Source organism: Podarcis pityusensis, assembly GCF_964106645.2.
Source record: "Podarcis pityusensis genome assembly, chromosome: 15".
Lineage (NCBI taxonomy): Eukaryota > Metazoa > Chordata > Lepidosauria > Squamata > Lacertidae > Podarcis > Podarcis pityusensis.
Window position 1 is genome coordinate 33,583,930 of NC_138040.1, and position 17,463 is coordinate 33,601,392.

A 17,463-nucleotide genomic window follows, 5' to 3' on the forward strand; every position below is an offset into this window, starting at 1 on the left:
CAGTGGTACCTCGAGTTACATACGCTTCAGGTTACAGACTCCGCTAACCCAGAAATAGTACCTCAGGTTAAGAACTTTGCTTCAGGATGAGAACAGAAATCGTGCTCCGACGGCACGGCAGCAGCGGGAGGCCCCATTAGCTAAAGTGGTGCTTCAGGTTAAGAACAGTTTCAGGTTAAGAACGGACCTCAGGAAGGAATTAAGTACTTAACCCGAGGTACCACTGTATTGGCCTATTCAGACATTATCATGACAAGTTTCTGTTCCTGCTGAACAGGAAGTGGGGAAAGCTGTTGTAACAAAGAGGATGGCATGAGCCCCTGGCTTGTTGATAACCATCCATTCTGTGGTTTGAACCTGTTATGCCATTATTATTTTTAAAATGTAAGAGGGTACCCTAAGGGTCTGTGGGGGGGAGGATTTCTGTTCACGTTCTCTTCCATCCATATTTTTGCATATGATTCACAACTATTTTTTACTGTCATCGCCCCATATTTAAATCAACATCTTGCCTTTGTATCTAACCAAAAATAATGAAATGGTGCTACTAACATGACCCGCAGCGTCAAACTGAAAAAATAAGTTGATGGAATCTTAAGTAGTTTGTTACATTAGAGCAGTTTCTCTCCTTCTTTTAAATGCATATCTGAGAAAGTAATGATGGGGGTGGCAGCTGGGGGAAACGAGAGGATAAGAGGGCAAGACTAAAACAAATGAGTGGAAATTTCAGAGAGGCTGTTGGTTGGGTTTGATGACCTCAAAGATCCCTTCCAGCTCTAAAGGTCTGTGATTCTAAGAAAAGACTTCTCAGGTACATGGGCTTTGCAGCCCCCCCCCCCCATTACCAATAATAGCCTTAAGAATTTTCTCCTGACATTTCACTAAGACCTACAAGGGTTGGGCTTCATAGGATCTGTCCATTTGGGTTACATGTGAGCATTGAAAATATCATCTCAGACAAATTCTAAAATATAAACAACCAGGATATTATTTTTCTTATTTTTTGCAGGAGGGGGCAACAGGCTCTGCAAACTTAGATTTTGTTGTGTCTTGTTGGTTTTTCTTGTGTATGGAGAATTCACCAAATCCAGCTTTAGCCCTGCTTTCATTAAACATAGATTCTGACCTCACCATCTGACATAAAGATTTAGTGTTCTTTTTACTGATGTCCAGACGTTTGGTGCTAGCATATTTTTGGAAATCTCAGGCTGAGCTACCCCTCAAGATATGGTTCAACAGCATTTGGGATGTAACTATCTCCTAGCGACTAACCTGGCTTAGAAGAGTAGCAAAAGGTGTTGCTTAGAGAGTTAGCTTTGTTGACGCACCTTTCTTTTATATGGAAGGGAAGAAGATAACAATTCTCTGCCCCATCAGCTGAAATTTGTCGGTGGTGATGCTATACAGTGGTACCTCAGGTTAGATACGCTTCATGTTACATATGCTTCAGGTTACAGACTCCGCTAACCCAGAATTATTACCTCGGGTTAAGAGCTTTGCTTTAGGGTGAGAACAGAAATCGTGCTCCGGCGGTGCAGCAGCAGCAGGAGGCCCCATTAGCTAAAGTGGTGCTTTAGGTTAAGAACAGTTTCAGGTTAAGAACAGATCTCCAGAACGAATTAAGTTCTTAACCCGAGGTACCACTGTATTAACCATTAATGACTTAAGAACATGTTTTAAATGACACAACGTACTCAATGCAATGTTGTTGTTTTTGCGGAGAATGTATTATATAACTAGGCTTGTACCCAGTTATTATTAAAAGTTTTATTATTTTGGAAAATTAATTTTTTTTGAAAAAAAAGAGAGAAAAGACATGGTGTATCCTAAAGAATGACAACAGTGTGTAGTTCATTCTCAGTAGCTCAGTCAATAGACCATGAGACTCTTAATCTCTGGGTTGTAGGTTCGAACCCTGCTTTGGGGGGGGGGGAATTCCTGCATTGCAGGGGGCAGGACTATATGACGCTAGTGATTCCTTCCAACTCTACAATTCTATGAGTACCAGTTAAGAACATACCTCTCCCCCCCAAAAAAATACTGATCCCTCCAGAGCTTTCTGAAAAGGGAGGAAGTGACCAGCTATTCCTTTAGTTTTGTTGTCCCCTAGTCTCAGTGTTTGTTTGGCCATTACCTGAATGAAGGACCCAGTTGCCCTCGACACCTTGTTGGACTCCAGCTCCCATCAGCATGCTTATTGGTCAGGGATGATGGAAGTTGTCATCCAAGTTACGAACATCCACAGGTTGCACACCCGTCGGCTGTTAACTGGAGGAAATTTCACACCAAAGCACTGAAGAACCTTTCTTGAGCCCTAAAGGTAAAGGGACCCCTGACCATTAGGTCCAGTCGTGGCCGACTCTGGGGTTGCAGGGCACATCTCGCTTTATTGGCCTAGGGAGCCAGCGTACAGCTTCCAGGTCATGTGGCCAGCATGACTAAGCCGCTTCTGGCAAACCAGAGCAGCGCACAGAAATGGCGTTTACCTTCCCACCGGAGCGGTACCTATTTATCTACTTGCACTTTGATGTGCTTTCAAACTGTTAGGTTGGCAGGAGCAGGGACCAAGCAACGGGAGCTCACCCCGTCATGGGGATTCAAACCGCCGACCTTCTGATTCGCAAGTCCTAGGCTCTGTGGTTTAATCCACAGCGCCACCCACGTCTTTAACCCTAGCAGTCCCCTTTTTCTTCTTGCTGCTAATATCATTTTGTCTATGTTTCCTTGGCAATATTCAGATGCCTGGAAAGCAGAGAAGGGGCTTGGCTTGATCAGAAAACCTTTCACTTTTATTAAAATCACTGGAAAGAATTGCAGGGGTGGGGGAGGTTCCGAGGGAAAGAGAAAGAATAGCTGTGTAGGCAATTTCCTTCATTACCACCACCTAACAATAGGACTTGGGGGGGGGCTTCTCCCCTGCCCCCCCCCGCGCCTCCCATTCTCCCAAGCAAGCTGTGCTTCATCAAAATCAACAATTATTTAATGAAATGTTGTCAAGTTACGTAGGTAGAAGTGGGAGTAGTAGGAGGGTGGTGGGTGGAATTTCATGGCGTATATTCGTAAATAACAACTTAGCTACAGAAAGAATAGCACAATCAAATTGCTGTCACGCTGGGCATTTGAGCAGGGTATACTTTATTAAGAAGCTATCTTCTCTACAAATCCAATATGGTGCAGGGCAAGATGTCATAAGAGGCATGTGTTGGTAACCTCAAGACTTGATTACTTCAGTGCGCTCTGTGTGGAGCTACCCTTGGTCCAGGGGCTCCAGTTTTGTGAGGATACACTTATCGCCAGCACATTAACTCCAGTGCTCAAAAGTCCACACATGATGCTCATACATTCCTGGGGAAGGTTCAAGGTTCTTGTGTTAATTTGCAAGGCCCTTAGCAATTTGAGCCTGGGACACCTCAGAGGCTGCCAATCCCCTATATCCCTGCCCAACCACTAAGGTCTCTGCGGGTGACCCTGTTAATGGCTCAGATGCATGACTCATATCCACCAGGAGCTGTGTGTTTAGAATTGTGGGCCCAATATCATGTGATTCCTTTGCAGTTGAGATCCGTATGTACATAAAACCATACAAAAAAATTAAAATCAGAAACAAGCTATTCTGAAAAGATGCATTCTTAATTGCCCGCATTACAGTGGTATCTCGGGTTACATACGCTTCAAGTTACATACGCTTCAGGTTACAGACTGCTAACCCAGAAATGGTGCTTCAGGTTAAGAACTTTGCTTCAGGATGAGAACAGAAATCGTGCTCCGGTGGCGCGGCAGCAGCAGGAGGCCCCATTAGCTAAAGTGGTGCCTCAGGTTAAGAACAGTTTCAGGTTAAGAATGGACCTCCGGAACAAATTAAGTACTTACCCCGAGGTACCACTGTATGCTGACAGAGTAGAAAAGTTATTTTGCGGGTGTTAAAGAGAGCTGGGGCAGGGCAATGCCTCAGTAGCACCATGGACAGCTCCAGTCAGGGCCCAGCCTGCAGCTTTAACATGACAGCAGAGCTCAGATGTTGTTTCAGCAACAGCCAGCCTCCGACTGAGCCTTAAATAGGAGCCTTAAGCATCCCAGTGGCTAGCTCCATCTTCCATGAGAGGAGCACCTTCATTTAAAGGGACAGAGCCTGCTTTAGAAGTCATTGACTTCTGTAAAACGAGAGAGACCATGGCCTTCTGAGCTGGAGTCCTTAGAGTCAGAGGAGAGCGATGCAGCCTCCTCAGGCCAAAGAAATACTAGCACTACAACCTCTTCTTCCACAAGTGTTGCTCGTGTAGTAACACTTGCGTTACTGGTCATGTCCCGAGAGGGGTTCTCCCCCCCCCCCAAATCCCCAAACTCATTCCCCGCAAAGAAGGGAGATCTGACTAGAGAGTCATTCCAAGGGCTAGAGAGCCTCAGAAGCCGCCATATCCATTCTTGTGCCAAATAAGCCTTGTTGAACCATCACCTTGTTGAACTGGTGACCTGGAAATGAAAGGCTTTGTACTGCCTTATTCCCCTACCTCTGAGCTTCTCCCCAGGGAGCAATCCTCTACTCTCAACTATTATTATTATTATTATTATTATTATTATTATTATTATTATTTTATTATTTAACAGAAACACCTGATCCATTGGCAGCAGACAATTGGGAGGGATTAATAAGACAAAGGAGGTTGTAACCCTGAAATCCTCATTTAGTCGCAGCATCACCAGCTGGGTTTCTACGGCAACAAGAAAAGGCACACACTTTCCAAAACTGCTCCAGCTCACGGGAGACGTGGCTCTGTGTGTGTTTGTATGTGTGTTGCGCATTGACACTTCTTCGTGTGTGTGTGTCCACATCAGGCACGTGATTTTGCCAGGGAGGAATCAGCGAGTGGACAAGTTGCCACCTTTCAGCGTCAACACTGAAGAGCTAAATCACGCCTTATCTCCCCCTGCCCTTCCCCCTGACACTCAGGGAGGAGGGAAAAGGCAGCTGGGACTTGTGTACAATCTCGTGGGTTGCACCCACATGCCATCGAATATGATGTCAAGCCGTTTGTCTGCTGCGTGGGAGATTTGGCGGGGCAGGAGGGGAGGACGTGCCGGCGATCCGTCTCCTCGGATGAGCGGCGGGCGCAGGGCCCTCATGCTGGAAGCTTGGCAGGTGCGACAGATGATCCCTGTCTGAAGCCAGCTCCTTTGCCTTGATTGATTTTCTCTCGCGTCCCCCTCCCCCTCCCCCTCCGCCCCCTTGCGTGCGCTTTCACTGCTGATTGTTACTGGGAAATTCAATTGTGTGTGAACTCTCGAGCGCCCTTTGTCCGTTCGCTGCTTCCCAGTCGATAGAGAGTAATTAGGGTTGTAAATAATGGGCAGAGCCTGTGAGCTCGCTGGGCTGCTGGGCAGATGTGAAGCTTGGCCACCTCTGGGGTTTTAGTTTCAGGGGATTAGAAGGGGCCAGATCTCTCATGTATGCAACATAGAAAATCTAGCACTGATGCCCTCTCCCCTTGAGTCTTGCTGCTAAGGAGGGCAGCAGATCAAGAGCAGCTTTCCCCAGCCTGGGGCTTTCTAGATATTTTGGACTCTTATTCCCATCAGGCCTCAGCCAGCATGGCCAGTGGTCAGGGATGATGGGAATTGCAGTCCAACAACATCTGTAGAGCAGCAGGTTATGGAAGAAATCACCAGGGTGAAAGATGTGAGGGTAGCAACCATCAGGAAGTGATGTAAATCGAGGTGGCATTTCAGCCTTACAAATTTAATATTATTGTTATTAAATATTGCATAAGGTTAAATACATTTTCTTTACTGTTTGGGAGATAAGGAGGTATGTGCACTTAAAATATGCCCCTTTCTTGAGGAAGGGCTGTAGCTATATGATAGAGTATAACCTTTGCATGAAAATAATCCCAAGTAGGAGTGGGAGAGACCCCCTTTTGTAGGATTGCCATATTTCAAAAAGTGAAAATCCAGACACAAAAGTTGTTGCTTTTGTGTGTGTTTTTGTGTTGCCTTTTTTTTTCTTTTGCAAAGGTAAAGGTACCCCTGACCTTGAGGGGCAACCCAAGCATCCACTGTATTTTGGCCCTTAGACTAGGGAAAAAACCTCATCACTTCTGCCTTAATAGCAGAAGTGACAGTAGCTTAAAGGTAAAGGGAACCCTGACCATTAGGTCCAGTCGTGGCCGACTCTGGGGTTGTGGCGCTCATCTTGCTTTATTGGCCGAGGGAGCCGACATACAGCTTCCGGGTCATGTGGCCAGCATGACTAAGCCGCTTTTGGCGAACCAGAGCAGCGCACGGAAACGCCGTTTACCTTCCTGCCAGAGCGGTACCTATTTATCTACTTGCACTTTGACGTGCTTTCGAACTGCTAGGTTGGCAGGAGCAGGGACCGAGCAACAGGAGATCACCCCGTCGTGGGGATTTGAACCGCCGACCTTCTGATCGCCAAGCCCTAGGCTCTGTGGTTTAATCCACAGCACCACCCACATCCCCTTTCTTTTGCAAAGTAGTTGCAAAAATCTCCAGAACTGACACTGCCAACATGGGTTGCCATATATCTGGATTTTTTCGGACATTTTAGCGATTTCTGCCCGGACGCTGCTTCCGACTGCAGGTATGTCCAGGTATGTCCAGGAAATTCTGGACATTTGGCAACCCTACCCTTCTGAAACCCTAGAGAGCTGCTGCCAGCCCGTGTAGACAGTGCTGAGCTAGATGGACCAATGTTCTTGACTTGGAAGAAGGCAGCTGCCTGTGCTCCTCTGTGTTTTCTTTCATGTCAGGGAATGAAAAACTGCACCAAGGAGATTTACTTCTCTCCTGGCTGTTATGTTGACTCAACGTTTCACAACGGTATCCGTTTACCGAGCAAAAGCGTTGGAAGTCCCAGACAGTTCAGAACAGCATCAAAACCTTCCTGTGAAAAGGGGAACCCAAGACAACACAAGGAGTTCAAAGGATGTTAAACCCGACACCACATGAAACTCCCTGTGAGTCAGAATCCTAGATGGGGGCGGGGGAGACGGCTTGCCCTGCTCTTCTCCAAAGAGTTCAAAGCCATTTACAGATGGTCCTAGGGTGGCCATTGCTGGTCATCTCATGAGGTCCGCAGCTCACTTGCTCTGCCCTCCTTCAGCCTCCACATGCCTGCCTTCCTACTTACAACAGTCCTGGGGGTCACAAACACAAGCTGGAGAGCCTCAAGATTGGCAGTGGGGGGGGTGGAGAGAGGGGGGTGGGGAAAACCCCTAGAAAGGGGAAACATCATGAAGTCTAAGCCCTTCACGGCATAGGACCCTCGTACCTATGGGACCGCCTCTCCCGGTATGTCCCACGGAGGACCTTAAGGTCCATAAATAGCAACACCCTAGAGGTCCTGGGCCCTAAGGAAGTCAGATTAGCCTCAACCAGAGCCAGGGCCTTTTCAGTACTGGCTCCGGCCTGGTGGAACACTCTGTCTCATGAGACCAGGGCCCTGCGGGATCTGATCTCTTTCCGCAGGGCCTGTAAGACAGAGTCGTTCCGCCTGGCTTTTGGCTTGGAATTAACTTGATCCTCTCTCCCTCTTTCTTTTTTCTTTTTTCCCTTTTCCTTTTCCCCTTTTTCCTTCTGTGACGGAACTCCTACTTGGGGACTTCCCTGGCTTTTTTCTGGCCTACGTAGGATCAGTCTAGATAGTTAGCCTTGGTGAAGACTTGACGTTTTCACCCCCAAAAAAGTTTTTTAGTTTCTGCTGAAATGAGGCTGCATTTTAATGTTGTATTTTAATCTTGTTTTTTAAGTTGTATTTCAATCAATTGTTTTATATTTGGTCTTAGCAGCCCTGAGCCCGGTCTTGGCTGGGGAGGATAGGGTATAAATAAAAATTATTCTTCTTCTTCTTCTTATTATTATTATTATTAAGCGCACTGTCTGACCTTGGAGTGATAGTTGATTCTTAATGGGAGACCCATGGAAAACTTGGGAGGACGGAATGGGATGAAGTATACTGGAATAGAGCAGAACTGGCTGGCTGGAACCCCGGGGCACTCCACACAGCAACATTTTGTTGCAGGCTCCACTTGTTCTCTTGATTCTCCATCTCTTACCTCTGCCTTGCAGTTCCCCTGCCCCTCTTCACTGTCTGTCTATGCTCGTGTCAGTTTGCTGACCGAAGGATGTAAGGACGATATTTCAGCTTCGATTCATGACTTCTTCTGCAGCTGGCTGAGGCCAAGGGTGCCCTCTTAATCCTTCATGCCCTGCTCTCTGGCCCCCTCCCCCCTTCCACCCTCTCCCCCCTCCATTTCCCTTTCCTCTCGCCGCTTGCATGACTTGGTTTGCCTCCGTTCAATAGGGCTCTTATTTAGTGTCATTTCTCATAGTGCCAGAGCAATCTCCCTCCAAGCGCATCTGATCAATGGCATTGATCCACAATAAAACCGGCACCAACGTCAAGCGTCCGGAGAAGCACAAGCGCTAAGCACTTCTTAGCTAGGGCAGGCCGGGCGCTGAGTTCATTAGCACAGCCGCTGGCTTTCTCAGACAAATGAATGGCAGTCCCATTAATAACCAAGTCTTTTGTCTGGAAGCCTGTGTTTAATTGCACTGTCCATAACTGTTTTGCTGTAATCGTAGATCCAGTCTGTTATGGCCGATGGCAGAGGTGGCCAACACAGATGTTGTTAGATTCCAGCTCCCATCATCCCTGATCCTTTGTCATGCTGGGTGGGACTGATGGGAGTGGCAGTCCCAACACCATCCAAAAGGCACCAAGATGACTACCCTTGATCTATGGTCAGGCAAATAGCGTTGTATTCGGCGTTAGCCCTATTTAGAGAAGACCCAGTGAAATCAATGGATACGACTAACTTAGCTTCATTAATTTCAGTGAGTCTACTCTAAGTAGAACTTAGTTGAAAACATGGAGAGGGGAGAAGGCAGGAGCAGGCCCACTAGCCTTGCTGTAAGCTGCATATGTTCCACCAGACCTCCAAACAATGGGTTGTGTCCAGTGCTGGTCCTTCTCAGAGCATGTGCGTTGATATCAATAGGCATGGCTAACTTTGGCCCATTAATTTCAGTGGGTCTACTCTATGTAGAAGTTAGTTGAAGATGACCCAAGTTGTATGGGCTCTTTATATATGACCTCAGACTCTGCAAGAAGCCAAGTCTCCGACCACATGGAGTGAGGCATCACATATACAAGCTGTATGTACACACCTGGACTCAGTTCAGAGGTTCAGTGGAACACATGGAAGTTAGGGGCAAGCCCAGTGGACATGATTCTGCTCTGGCTCTGTGCATTCAGTGAAAACAGATTGTTCAGGGCTGAGCAGGGCTAATAAGACTGTTAGCTGACATACACTACTTAAAGGTGGATGAGGTTTTAGGGGCGGGGTAGCACCTCTGGTGGAGGGAACTATCTTTCTTGGGTAGTTTGTCCACCTTTGGCCCCCACCTGCACTCCGCCCTCACCTGTGGCTCCTAGAAGCTGTCAGCATGTGACAGTGGCCACACCCTGAGAATGGCTTTGACTGGCTGGCTAAAGCAGGTGAGGACAGCTAATGGGTCTCAAACCCTCAATGAGTTAGGGACTTTCCCTGCATGCAAAGACAGGCTCTGGCAGATTGAGAGGATGAGACCAATAGTGAGTCCAATGGTCAAGAAGATGGTTTTTCCACATACTGTAGAGGGAATTGAGAGGCAGATGGGGCTCATCAACCTGGGAAGGTAGCCCATCTGGAAGAAGGAAAAATCTGATCCTAAACCTCTGCTGCCTTCTGTGATATCTTTGGGAGAAGAAAAGGCTACACAAATCCAAAGTGGAGTCCCTAAGATGGTTGGATGGCGTCATGTGTGCCTTCTTCTGGCAACTCCTGCAGCCAAGCTGGTGCCAACTGTCTTGCTCTGCTTTCCTGTGGACCACATCTGCGAGGCCAAGAGGAGAGTCTTGTCATCCAGGCAGCCCAGAAGCCCCATAAACACTGCCCAGGCTTGTGGCCTCTGTAGGTCACTTTGGTGCTACTAATGCAGTGGTTTGAGTTCACTCCTGGAGGCACATTCCATTGTCTCTCAAGACAGACGGATGTCAACAACTACTTAAAGGGTTGGTTTGTGGCGTGGCTGTCAGTAAAGCTTCTGTGCAGACCTCTGGAGTTGACAGATAGCTGTTAGTGCACCAAGAAGTCCTCCCTAAGGCCCAAGTTACCCATTACAACTACAGTGTAGCTGACTGCTGCATGATATTAGCAACATGAAAAAGTGGCAATCACCCCAAGGTTGCCTTAGATTAGTTACACCATTCGTCCAGCTTGTCAGCTTAGACTTGTCTTTCTGAGTTCTCGAGCAAAACTCTTACCCATTGCCTGCTAGCTAAGATCCATTTAACTAGATATTCTGTGGACTGACCCTGTGACCTTATGTTTGCAGTACATGTGCTCTGCCACTTAGCTATGGGCACACAAGTGTGCAGTCACAGAGAGCATATTGTAGGTTCCTCAGACAGAGGTGTCTCTGCCACAGGATAGATTGATGGCCACAAGATGCATTGATGGCGGACAGCTTTAGGCAAATACATAGAGGATGAATCAATAGCTTCTTCGTGGTTATGTAGATCCTTGTGCTCAAAGACAAGCCACTGAAGACCAGTTCCTGAGAGCAGCAGCAGGAGAGGACTTTGCCTTCATGCCTTGCTTTTATCAGTTTAGCAGAGCCGTCTGGCTGAGTGTTGTGGGAAGGCAGGTTCTGGGCTAGATGGAACTTGGGTTTGAGTCGTACATTCTTATGGAATGTCAGGATTCAAACCCACAGCCCTAGAGACACAGACACAGTGAGAGTGCAAAACCTAAATGAGCAGACCTTGCTTTCTAGGATGCTGCTACAGTGGAGATGCTTTGCTGCCAAAAGAAGTCCATGGCTACGGCCTGCACCAAAAAAAATCACGCATCCACTGTTTCCTGGGGCTGCAATGGTGCAAAAATGTGGTTACAAAGCACATGGATCCACATGGATCCTCAGGATTTTTGCATTGGGTCACCCCAAATTCACCATCAGATCACATAGCATGTCCATGGCTACAGCCTGCACCCAAAAAATCACGCACCCACTGTTGCGTGGGGCCGCATGGATTCTCAGGATTTTTGCATTGGGCTACCCCAATCTCACCATCAAATCACATGTCTGTGGCCACAGCATGAACCACAAAAATCATACATCCACTATTTCATTCAGAATATTTTTTTTCTTGTTTTCCTCCTCTAAAAACTAGGTGCGTCTTATGGTCAGGTGCATCTTATGGCGCAAAAAATACAGTAATTTTCAGTGCTCATTCTTCAGTTGGTAAGGTGCTTTGTTTATTGCAAGGCTCATAGCAAAATCAAGGCAGAGGCCAAGAGCCAATTTCTTAAAGATCTTTGTATCCAAAATCAAATATAACTTGGTTCCCAATAAGCAGGAACCAATGAAAGGCTGTTTCCCCCCCAAAGCTGATGGATGAGCACAGCAGATTAGGTAAGCAGAAATCAACAGGGGAGTGGATATGATGAGTGCATGAATGATGGCCCCATTAAATTACCAGGGGGGAGCGGGCAAAACCTACCTATGCAGTCCCTACCCATGACATCTTCAGCATCTCCAGCCTGTACATTATGTGTGGACAACTGAAGAGGACAAGTCTGTCTTGCAGGCTTCCATGCAGTCTGGAAACCCAATCCGATAAGCAACACACAAATAAGGGGGGGGGGTTAGAGCTTAATAAATGCTCTGATCCTCCACTGACGGGTGCAGTATATGAATAAAGATGACAGAAGCTTTAAGGCAAGCTTCACTCTTTTGCTTGATCCGCTTTTAGGAAAGCACACCACCTAATCAAGTAGCGAAGTATGTAAAGCACATTTACATAACTACAATCCAGAGCAAAATGGATTTCCTTTTTTACGCAAAAGGCACAATGCGATTCTTGCAAATTAGTGGAAACGTTTCCCAACATCTCTTCCTTTTTGTTCCTTAATTTTGTGTGCCGAGTCTTGCCAGGCAAATTCCTCTAGTGTAAACAACGCAGCAGGCAGAAGTATTTAATAACAGCCAAATTGATTTCTCATTACTAGGTTACTTCTTAGCGTTTTGTATCACTGCGCCGATACAGATTTCTCTTATTGTGTTAAATAATAGGCAAGTCCATAGGAAATGATTTATGGTCTTCCCCCATGTTAATTCCACATGGGCACCTTGTCTCTGAATAAGAAATCTCTTAACGTGTTTCCTCTCTCATAACAAGCAATTTCTGTGTAAAACGTAGCCTAGTAATGGCTTCACTTTGTTTGTGATGACAGATAGGCAGAAGAGAGATGGGAAAGGAAAGCAAGAATTATGCTTTTCAAAGTGCAAGCAAAGATGAAGGCTGTTTTCCTGCAGAGTTAAGCCTCTGGAACTGTGTGTTCTTGTGTGTATTTGAGGAGGAGTTCACTGTTGATTCCCTCCCAGACATTTTTTGTAGTTTTTGCATGGCGTCTTGGGGTTCTCAAGTTTTGGATGGCGTCTTGAGGTCCCCCCCCCCCCCAGCCTGCTAATACCTCCCTCTCATGCATGGATGAATCCATTTCAGCTACATAAGGAGTGGCACTCACAGTGTGAACATTGGAATTAGAGGGACTGATATAAGATGCTTGGAGCTAACACTGGGAAGGAGGCTGCCGTCATGTTTGGCATGCAAGAATCCAGCTCCTCAACACTGTGGAAAACACAAGGCTGAACCAGCTAGACTTGCTGCCTCTTATTATTTCCTAGTCTGCTTTTGGGGAGAGGGAATCTTCTGTGTATTCCCTCTATTAGCTGTGAGAGGAAAGTTTGCACACATAATTTAGTAACTCGCCAATTTCTTTCCTGTGCCTTCAGAGCAGGCAGGTGATAGCTCAGATTAAAGGTGTGCATTGACACATTTACTGCTGCCTGTCATTCCCAGGCAGTACATCTCCAGGTAATCAATTAATACTTGCCTTTAATTGACTATTTAATTACGCGTTACTAAACAAGCTGATGGATATGAATCCCATCACCTGTAACTTTGGTGGCGGCAAAGGAGCAAATTGCAATCTGTCACATAAAAGGCGTATAAGATGCTGCAAAGATCACTTCCCTTCTGTGGTGGGGGGGGCGGGGGAGAAGAACAGAAATACAGAAATGTCACAGCCCAGCGGAAATGAGAGCAGCCCATCACATGAAAGGAAAAATGCTACAAGTGTTGGTCCTGTTTGGGAAATAATAGGAAGTTACACCACAGTATAATATAGGGGTTAAGTACTTAATTTGTTCTGGAGGTCCGTTCTTAACCTGAAACTGTTCTTAACCTGAAGCACCACTTTAGCTAATGGGGCCTCCTGCTGCTGCTGCACCGCTGGAGCACGATTTCTGTTCTCATCCTGAAGCAAAGTTCTTAACCCTTTATTTCTGGGTTAGCAGAGTCTGTAACCTGAAGCGTATGTAACCCGAGGTACCACTGTACTATTGACAGGGCCAACCAAGAGGAACAGCAAAGGCTGTGAAGCTGATCAGCAATCAAACAAATTGCCCAACTCTGTTCATTTACAGCAGGGGTCAGCAGACTTTTTCAGCAGGGGGCCAGTCCACTGTCCCTCAGACCTTGTGGGGGGCCGGACTATATTTGGGGGGGGGGGGAATGAACAAATTCCTATGCCCCACAAATAACCCAGAGATGCATTTTAAATAAAAGGACACATTCCACTCATGTAAAAACACGCTGATTCCCAGACCAACCGCGGGCCAGATTTAGAAGGAGATTGGGCCGGATCTGACCCCTGGGCCTTAGTTTGCCTACCCATGATTTACAGGCTTTTGTACCCTGCCTTTTAGCCCAAAAGGCTGTCAGGGTGGCTTGCAAAAGTTAAGTTCTAAGATGGTCCTTGCCCTCAGGCTCAATCTGAAGCACAAAAGTGTGGTTTTGTACACAATGGAGAAGCATGGATTTTATCTGCGCACAGATGATTTGCAGTTGATTTAATCTTCAATGGCATGTTTGTATTCCCAACATGATGAAGTGATTCATGCTGGGAAGTACCTTAGTTCAGTGGGAGAGCATCTCCTTCGCGTGCAAAAGATCTCAGGTTTAGTCCCCAAATAGGACTGGGAATGTCCCAGACTGAAGCCCTGGGAAGCCGCTTCAAATCAGTAGATGATACTGAACTGGATGGATCAATGGTCAGGTCCAGTATAAAGCAGCTTCCTTTCTTCCTATGCTAGAGTGCCCAACTAGCACTGGGAAGAACTGGGTTCAAATTCCATGAAATTTACTTGGTGACTTGTACCATTTTCAGGTTAACCTGCCTTGCAGGGTTATTTTGATGACCAAGGGGGGCAAGATTAGGAACAGAAGAAGGTCCTTGCTGGATCAGACCCAAGCACCTCCTTAGACCAGCATCCCTTTCCCCCACAGCAGTCAATCAGGTTTTTTTAGGAAGCCTACAAATGGTACTTGAGGACAGTAGTCCTGTTCCTTTGTGGATCGCTAGCAAATGGTATTCAGAGACATGTTGCCTTTATTGTATGTGTATGCATGTCATCCTGAGCATGGGATTAAAAATAATTAAGAATCACTATTTAATTAATAAAGAATAACAACCTAGGTAAGTACTTTAACACAGCATCCATATGCAAGCTGCCAGGTTCAGAATTCTTGCCTTCATGATCTTGCTGTCTTTCACCCTCTCATTTCCCTCTCCTCAAATCCCAAGGTAACTTCTATTGGAAATGTCTGCCTGCTGTAAACTTTTTCACCTGGGCTGCAGCTGAGACAAATGCATTAAATTTCATACGTGCCCTGCTGTTTTTGTTTTGCCTTGCCTTGCCTAATAGTGACCTCGGACCGTATTCCGCCTATTATTCGCCGAGGACCAACCAATCAAACACTTGCCATAGACTCTACCGCGCAGCTGCAGTGCCATGTGACTGGGAACCCCCTTCCCAGCATCCAGTGGTTGAAAGATGGACAGCGGATCGTGGGCAGCGACCCTAGAGTGAGCCTATTGGACAATGGAACTCTACAGATTATGAACCTACAGGTAGGTTCTTGCTTCTCTCCACCTTAGCAGCAGACACAAGTTTTTGTTTGTTGTAGCAGCAGAACTGTTTTATTTTAGTATCCCTGCCATGCTCATAAAATTGACAAATTCGTAAGAGCGCATCCATGTTCCTGGCATTTCTTATTGTTGGGCTTAAGAACATAAGAAAAGCCCTGCTGGATCTAGACCAGTGGTGGCCAAACTTGGCCCTCCAGCTGTTTTGGGACTACAATTCCCATCATCCCTGGCAACTGCTCCTGTTAGCTAGGGATGATGGGAGTTGTAGTCCTACTGTAGGTAGGAGTAGAACCATGTACAAATGTGCATAGCCTGGGAGGTGATATCAGTTGGTTCACAGGTACATATATTGGGATGACATCCGCTGACTGACAAGTGGTTGACTCTATCCCCCTTTTCTGACGCAGTTAGTTATCATTCCTCCCAGCAGATGCAATTTGCATCTTTAAATACATAGGTGCATTTAGCATCACATCCAGTTATACCCACAAGATGGCACATCAGTGGTATATGGCCTGTGTGGCAATATCTGTGACAGCAGGAGGATTCATGTGCCCATCTTTTACATGATAAAATCAACACGAGTTCTCTCCCTCGTACCCAGTGGCCTTGAGTTCATTTGAACCAACCTTGTGAATGCTCTGATGTGTGTCCAGATCATGGCTTTCTACTTCACGGTGAATTCTGCCCCTCCGGCAAACAAGCATCCAGCAAGCAAATGAATTCCACAGTGTAGTTAGGGGATGAATTGCTTGCTTTCATAATCGTGGTAAATTGCTAAGTAATGAAATTACTTGATAAAAAAAGGGAAGCCTGTAATTGCCTGATTCAAAACTGTATAGGAATTGTTCAACCCTCCTGAATGCTGGCTCAGAGAATGGACTCATAAGCTTCTGTGTGCTTATTAAGACATTAATGTTGTTAACAGGCAGTAAGCAATTGCTTTGTTTTACTGGCTAAAAAGCAGCTGAATGCAATTTTCTTGCTCTTAACAAAGTGAATATCAATAAACAAAGAGCCAAGCCAGCCAAATCAGTCCCTTTGCGACACAGCTGAGTCTGAAAACACACTTTGCAGCAAATTCCATTATGGGGAAAGTTATACATAACTTGTCGCTGGGAGCTCGATCATAATTAACCCTCTTTAACTGAACCTCTCGCAGCCACAATTCTCTTTAATTGTCAGCTCCTCTGCTGAAGACTCTTCCGTCTTCTTCCAAAGACTCAGAACTCTGTAAATGTCTCATTGTGGTGACATTTAAAAATAAACCAACCGTTCCATTAGCGACGTTCAAGGTCAACTCGCAGAGTATTGCCAAGTATCTCCCAGACATAAGCTACACAGCATTTGTGGGGAGATTTCTCACATTCTGAGTTAACATTTGCGATGTGTGTGGTCTCCTATCCCAACTCAGGGTCAGGAAACTGGTGTGGTGGTGACATCTGGGCTCAATTCAGCATGCTGGTTTTGATCTTCAAAGCCCTTCTTGGCCTGGGACCCTTGGTATCTGAAGGATGACCTCTTTCCATAGTTACCTACCTGACCCATGGCACCTGCCCTCTCGAAGTTGATTCCCTACCATGAACCCCAGTCAAAATATCTAGAGAGCACCAGGTCAGGGAAGACAGCTTGAGATCATGAACGGAGACCCTTCTCCAAGTGATGTATCCAACTGAGATACAGTGGAGAGAATGGGTGCTTTCAGCAGTGCCTCTCTCTACAGCCTTACATTGCATTTGTACCCCAGCTTTATCACCAAGAAACTCAAGGTGACATACATGGTTCTCTCCTCATTTAATCCCCACAACAATCCGTGAGGTTAGGCTGAGAGGCAGTGACTGGCCCAAAGTCGCACAGTCAGCTTCATGGCTGAGTGAGGATTTGAACCCTAGTCTCCCAGGTCCTACTTCCTAGTGCCAGGAAAATCCCTTTTGTATTTTGCCAGGTCTTTTCAGCTTGACGCTACGCTGCGGCGTTCAGCACAATTCTTCAGCTCCATGACTTGATTGTAACTGATCATCCCTGGAATCTTTTCATCTCTTGATCTCTCTTTCAAAGCGGTTTGTTTTGATTTTATGGTTCTTCTTTGATGCTGCTTCATTTGTCTCGTGGTCACTGCAGATTTTAATTTGTCTTGCTTTGTACTCCTGTTATTTGGTGGCTGATGGAATTGAATGGATGGATGTATATATACAGTAAGGAAATACTTATGCAATTGGATTTTGTTTTGTAAATGGCTTAGGTGCCACCTTGGTGTTAAACCTAGGAGAGGGCCTTTTTGGTGACTGCTCCCAGATTTTGGAAGTCCTTTTGTAGAGAAGATAGATTGGCTTACTTCTTGTTGTCCTTCCATCAGCAGGTGAAGACTTTCTTGTTCCAAGAGGCTTTTGGGAACTGACTGCTTTTAATG

General features: G+C 46.2%; 1 protein-coding gene across 5 annotated transcripts in view; it reads left to right on the forward strand.

The window, feature by feature from the left end:
* Positions 1–17,463, forward strand: part of ROBO3 (roundabout guidance receptor 3) — a 335,111-nt gene that overhangs the window by 279,193 nt on the left and 38,455 nt on the right. For all 5 annotated transcript variants that reach the window (XM_080982318.1, XM_080982319.1, XM_080982320.1 and 2 more), the window contains exon 9: positions 14,830–15,035. In XM_080982318.1, coding sequence (XP_080838444.1) covers positions 14,830–15,035 — 206 coding nt within the window. The remainder of the gene's footprint in view (positions 1–14,829; positions 15,036–17,463) is intronic.